General features: G+C 32.9%; 1 protein-coding gene across 1 annotated transcript; it reads left to right on the forward strand.

Moving 5' to 3' along the window:
- Nucleotides 1-995: 995 nt before the first annotated feature.
- On the forward strand, nucleotides 996-5,487 carry LOC134246092 (ficolin-1-like). Its single transcript, XM_062728371.1, has 4 exons — nucleotides 996-1,022; nucleotides 1,455-1,551; nucleotides 4,442-4,606; nucleotides 5,240-5,487. The coding sequence occupies exons 1-4, from the start codon at nucleotides 996-998 to the stop codon at nucleotides 5,485-5,487; spliced, it is 537 nt and encodes a 178-aa protein (XP_062584355.1).
- The last annotated feature ends 1,597 nt before the right edge of the window (nucleotides 5,488-7,084 follow it).

Genomic DNA, 7,084 nt, shown 5'->3' on the forward strand with positions numbered 1-7,084 from the left:
GTCGCTCAGTGGATTGGATACAAGAAGAAAAAACATGCCGGCTAAACTCAAGATTCGTCATCAAGAATGACAACAGTCTAATATCTAAATGCCCAACCTTTCATGTCGAAAAGGAGGAGTTTCCTGTGGTAAGAAATGATCTTAAACATTTTCATAAAAACCAATTTATTTTTTTTAATTAAATGATGGTATATTTAAGGAATCACAATTTTGGGTTGATTTTACTTCAGCACTTGGCAGGCTCTTGCTTAAACAACGTCTGTACTGAGTATGACATTTGTATTGGTGGTAAATGTGTACTGGTTTTAAAAGGTAAGATATTACCTCAAATAATTTGTAGGAAATGTGTTTTGAATTTATTAGGCCTAATAATACTTATTTAATAATCCCTAATGAAGGTTGTTTTCTTCCTAAATCTGCCATTTGTGTACTTTTTCAAAGAAGGAATGATTGATTTGATGTTGTACAAAAGTCTGAATATATTACTGATTTATTGAAATGCATTTTTGTTCCCTTTCCCTGTCTATGGATATAGAGCGATTGCTAAGTGTATAGTTATGATAAGCAATGGCACCTCTTTGAAAATTGTGAATGGTATAGCATCTAGCTTAAAACAAGAACCTAATTAAATTATTTGAAACTTTGTGCATGATGCTATGGTGACTTATAAGGCCCATACACCTCTTGTTTATTTTAATCCAATATAGATATGGTAATTCAAATTCATGTTGGTTGTTGGGAATATTAAAAATATTCAAAACTGACATTTGATTTTGAAAATTTCCTCCTTGTCACCTGATCCCACCCCTGATGTTTACAAATCTGTGTTTGTGAGCTTAAATATTGTACCTTATCAACATTAATTATATTTCATACTTTAAATAGAGAAAAGATACAAGAATTGTTCCGATATTTTGAATGGAGACCCCAGTAAAAAAGGACAAGATGGAGTTTACGTTATTTTCGTTGACACTCTGAGAGAGGTTTTCTATGACATGACGACAGATGGAGGAGGGTGGACGGTTTGTAGTGGTTTAATTCTTAAATAATTTACAAATTGTGAATAAAATGTTCTTTAGTAGTGATTTCCGAAATTCGAAAATGAATATAAGAAACAAATATTGAATTTTATGAATCCCGTTGTCAAAGCTTGTTAAAATAAACAAACGTATGCATGTTTCCATTTATGGACAAAATGAACACAATCCTTTTCAGTTATCTGAACAAAATAAGAATACGACAAATTGTTAATATACTGTGTTCCAAAAAATAAAATACTTTTTTTTCCTCCAGTCACTCTAGATAACCAAAGAGTGGCGAAATGCAGATATTCTTCCACTCTACAAGAAATTTATATAAGATAGATAAATGTAGTGATCAATTTATTCCTTTTTAATATTTATGACAAGTACCTATATAAACAATGTAAAAAAAAAAATGAATGTTGTTTACAGACAATTCAGAAAAGAGAAGATGGCGACTTGGATTTCTATAGGACATGGAACGAGTACAAAGAGGGGTTTGGAAATGCCTCTAAAAACTACTGGTTAGGTATGTATGGAACATTTCAACCTCTACTTTTAATGCAATATAAATACCGGTACGGTTCAAGTAAGAAAAATATACTAACTTTCGTCAATACTTCTTTGCGTACCAATGACCGAGTTTTTAGGTCACCTGAGTAAACTCAGATGACCTATTGCTATCCGTTTTCGTCCGTCGTCGTGCGTTGTGCGTTGTACGTTAACATTTGAACATTTTCAGCTTCTTCTCTGAAACCACTCAACCAATTTCAAACAATTTTGGCATAAAGCTTCTATGGGTTAAGGGGAACGGAACAAAAATTATGAATTTCATGGTCCCTTTTCCCCTGCGGCCTGAGGGGCGGGGCCAAAACCACTAAAATTGATGCAATCTTTAAAAATCTTCTTCTTTACTTTTGGACACCAAGCAGTCAAACTGTTTGCATGATTGTAATCAGCATTGAGTCCTCTACCAAATTTGTGAAATTCATGGCCCCGGGGTCCGGGGTTCAAGTGCTAAGGTGGGGCTATATAGACCAAAGATCATATAGTGTTAATGCATTATTTTTTTTTAAATCTTCTTCTCAGCTCCTGGGCATTCAATAAAGAAATAAGGCTGCTTGTTACAAAATTGTGAATTTTATGGCCCCAGGCTCAGGGGTTCTGGTGTACGGGGTGGGGCTCTATTGATCATATAGTGAAAATGCATTAATTCTTTCAAAAATCTTCTTCCCTGCTCCTGGGTATTGAATAAACTATCTAAAAACAGAGTTATGATGGGCAAGAGCGCCTCTTCCAAAATTGTGAATTTTATGGCCCCAGGGTCAGGGGTTCTGGTGTTAGGGTGCGACTCTATCGATTATATAGTGAAAATGCATTAATTCTTTGAAAATCTTCTTCTCAGCTGCTGGGTATTAAATAAACTAATTAAGTATAAAGTTATAATGGGCAAGAGTGCATCTTTCAAAATTTTGAATTTTGTGGCCTTAGGGTCAAGGGTTCTGGTGTTAGGGCGGGGCTCTATTGATTATATAGTGAAAATAAAGTAAATCTTTGAAAGTCTTCTTCTCTGAAACTGGACAATATAAACTATTTAAGTACACAGTTACATGTATGATGGGCAAGAGTGCATCTTTCAAAATTTTGAATTTTGTGGCCTTAGGGTCAAGGGTTCTGGTGTTAGGGCGGGGCTCTATTGATTATATAGTGAAAGTAAAGTAAATCTTTGAAAGTCTTTTTCTCTGAAACTGGACAATATAAACTATTTAAGTACACAGTTACATGTATGATGGGCAAGAGTGCATCTTTCAAAATTTTGAATTTTGTGGCCTTAGGGTCAAGGGTTCTGGTGTTAGGGCGGGGCTCTATTGATTATATAGTGAAAATAAAGTAAATCTTTGAAAGTCTTCTTCTCTGACACTGGACAATATAAACTAATTAAGTACACAGTTACATGTATGATGTGCAAGAGTGCATCTTTCAAAATTTTGAATTTTGTGGCCTTAGGGTCAAGGGTTCTGGTGTTAGGGCGGGGCTCTATTGATTATATAGTGAAAATAAAGTAAATCTTTTAAAGTCTTCTTCTCTGAAATTGGACAATATAAACTATTTAAGTACACAGTTACATGTATGATGGGCAAGAGTGCATCTTTCAAAATTTTGAATTTTGTGGCCTTAGGGTCAAGGGTTCTGGTGTTAGGGCGGGGCTCTATTGATTATGTAGTGAAAATACATTAATTCTTTGAAAGTCTTCTTCACTTTTGCTAGGTATTGGATATAAGTAAGTTCAAAGGTATGATGAGCAATAGTGCCTATTCCATTATTGTGAGATGTATGACCCCAGGGTAAGAGTTTCTGGTGTTGGGGAGGGGGGGAGGCTCTATTTATTACATAGTGAAAATGCATTAATTCTTTGAAAATCTTTTTCTCTTCTTCTAGATATTAAATAAACTAATTAAAACATAGTTATGATGGGCAAGAGTGCATCTTCCAATATTATGAATTTCATGGCCTCAGGGTCTGGGGTTCTAGTGTTGGGGGAGGGGGGGGGGCTGTATTGATTACATAGTAAAAAAGAATTTATTTTTTCGAAATTCTTCTTCTCTGCCCCTGGGTATTAAATAAACTACTTAAGTAAATACATGTAGTTATAATGGGCAAGAATGATTCTACCAAAATTGTGAATTTCATGGCTCCTGAGGCTCAGGGATTCTGGTGGTAGGGCGGCGCTCTAAATGATTATATAGTGAAAATACATTAATTTTTTAAAAATTTTCTTCTCTGCTCCCCCTGGGTATTAACCAGATGAACTACCTATATAGTTATGATGAGCAAGGACCCTTTCTCCAGGATTGTGAATTTCAAGGCCCCAGGGTCAAGGGTACCAGGGGGGATCTACTTATATACTGAAAATGAATTATTTGTTTAAAATGAGCTCCTTTTCATTAATCAAACATTATTTTTTGATAAGCAAGGGTGCTTTTTTAAAAATTGTGCAATGTGTGGACCTAGGGTCAGGGGTTTAAATCACAGTGTTAGAGCACTACTGATTATTGCTGAATATCACTGATTAGTTGAAATGCATTTATGTTTCCCTACCCTGCCTATGGATATTAAGTAACCAAACTTAGCAATTGCTAAGTGTATAAGTCTAGGAAATATATGTTAAAAAAAGTGTATAGTTATGATGAGCAATGGTGCCTCTTTCAAAATTGTGAATGCCATGTAGCATCTACTTTAAAACATGTAGTAAATTCAATCACTTGAAAGTTGTTGCAAGATGCTCAGGTGACCTATGAGGCCCATCGGCTTCTTGTTGTTTAACTTTATGTATACAGAACCTAAAATAGAACAAAGTTACTAGAGCCTATACAAGGAAAATTTACACAAGTTCTAATAAGGGTAATCTTTGTATATAGGAAATGACGCAATCCACTCTTTATCCAAGGATCGGAACCAAGAACTCCGAATTGATCTCCAGAGTTTTAGTGGAGAGCAGGCCTATGCTGTGTACTCTACATTCTACATCGGAGATGAAGACAATAAATATAACCTGACAGTATCTGGATACAGCGGAACAGCGGGTGAGTTGTGTGATTAAGGTATGGCAGACGGAAGAATGTATAATTGTAAAATGAAAATATATCAAGGATGTTAAATACAGATAGTGTATAAAACATATGTACGATGCACACAGAGAAAGAGGGTATCTATACTTTTTCACCACTCACGAGTTTGTATTCTGACTAATTTCCTCAATACATACTAGATTTTTAACCTTAGCTTATTAAATCCTTTACAAGCTATGGGGTTCATAACCATGCAATTTCTGTATTGCTAATTAGTAATGAGCCACCATCGCAGTATGTGTTAGCTTTTATCTATTTTTGGGTGATCTAGTATTTTATGCAATGACACAACATGATACAAACACTTTGAACCAGGAATCTTCTGTTTGCTTTGCCATTGATCCATGAAATCAGATCTTTTTTTATCATTATCTTTGATATTGTAAGTTAAATATACATTTGTAGATTATTATAAAGGGAAGATATACTTGTTTTCAAATATATTTAAAAAGACTAAGGGTGGGTTATATGATACATACAAGGATGATTTACTATCATCAAGCTTAACATGTTCATTTTGAATATATTAATCATACGGTAATTTTTGAATCATAAGTAAGTTTTTCATCATTATACTCTGTTATATAGATGACAGTTTGGCTTATCACAATGGAATGAAATTTTCAACCAAGTTCCAGGACAATGACAGGTACAGTACTGTTAACTGTGCTAAAGACAGACTCGGAGCCTGGTGGTACAGAGCCTGTACCAACTCAAACCTTAACGGAATGTACGGACAGTCTGGTGTGTCTGGTAAAAATTACACGACATGGTATGGCTTTAAAGGATATGAAGGATTAAAACAGACTCAGATGATGATCAGACATAAAAAATAGAGACAATCGTTATATATTTATAATGGATTTGATAGTCAGGTTTTCTTACAAACAAGAGCATCTCTACGATTTTCTTCTTACTCAAAATCATTCTATTTAAAAAAAAAAAAAGGATTTTTTAAAGACTCTACATCATGGTAAAATCAGATTCAAAGAGTTACATGTTAGACCTTTGAAAAAGAATTGGTTCTCTTTCCTTCTAGTTTTTCTTTCTTTTAAATAGTTACATATAACATAGTTTAATAGTTTCATGTAATATGTTTGAATTCTTAATTGTGATATTATACACATTTCCACTGGCTTAGTGTGGGATATCATTTTTAATCAAACTTGCGACAGGGAAGTATTTCATATATATATATATATATATATATATATATATATATATATATATATATATATATATATATATATATATATATATATATATATATATATATATATATATATATATATATATATACAATCCAAAAATTCAGAGTGGTCGATGCAATAGACAACTGAAAATAATTCAAATAGAAAACACAAAGAGATCAACACAGTAAAGCATCGGTTCTTTTCTTTACTTTTAGATTTTACAAACAAGTTCTCTGACTGTCACATAGTACAAAATGAAAAATCTTTTTTTTTTCGACCTGACGGAAACGGCTTAGTGATGTTCTCGATACAAATGGATAACAATCCAATTGTTTCATTAGTTGTCTTTAGAAAATAAAACGGGCACCTGATCCCACCTCTGATGTTTCGGAGGTCCGTGTTTGCTCTGCTCCTATTTTGTTTTAGGGAATTTGATATTGAATACTTTCGTTATCTCCACATCATCCAAATATACTCCTTTTGATCTGAATCTCGGATACTGTATTGTTGATTTTAACTTGTATAAATTGTATTAATTGAATTTAAAAATTTTAATAAAATTTTATCAACTAGACATTAAAGGCTGAAGTTGATCTCACCTCGAGAGAGAAGCCTGTGTGATATTTCGATTGTTCCGTTACTTCCAGATCAGTATACCGACTTGAGTTTTTGGATGTTGGGAATTGTGGACATGAAGTCGAATAATTTCATTCTGTTTATAACGCGATTTCTAATTGAATAAAACATTTGCTTTATTTCGTAAAAAATTAGTTGCTTACGTCACGACAACTAACGTCAAAAACATATCTATCCGCCTGACGTTACATTTAAAACCTTTGCAATATGTAGTCATTTTTTAAGGGTATTGATCTTTTTTCTTACACTAAATGAATGAAAATGAAATGATAAGGAATGAAATTAATAGCTACCAAAGAACTACGAACTCTAACTCTTAATTCCCGCCTACATTTTGCACCCATTAAATTAAATATTAATGGCAATCTGGTCAAAAAATCTTTGTTTAATACAAAGAACAGTAAATTAATCATTTTAATTTAAATATGATGAAATGTATCTTATATCGTTTCTTTTGTTTTACGTAAAAGAATTATATAAATATATATATATATATATATATATATATATATATATATATATATATATATATATATATATTACATTTTACAACAACTTTTAAACTAACATAACTGCCCTAAGTGAAGAAATATTAATAAGCACA

Source organism: Saccostrea cucullata, unplaced genomic scaffold (genome assembly GCF_032062105.1).
Source record: "Saccostrea cucullata isolate Sc308-1 unplaced genomic scaffold, CSIRO_AGI_Scuc_v1 ctg10381, whole genome shotgun sequence".
In the NCBI taxonomy this organism is placed as follows: domain Eukaryota; kingdom Metazoa; phylum Mollusca; class Bivalvia; order Ostreida; family Ostreidae; genus Saccostrea; species Saccostrea cuccullata.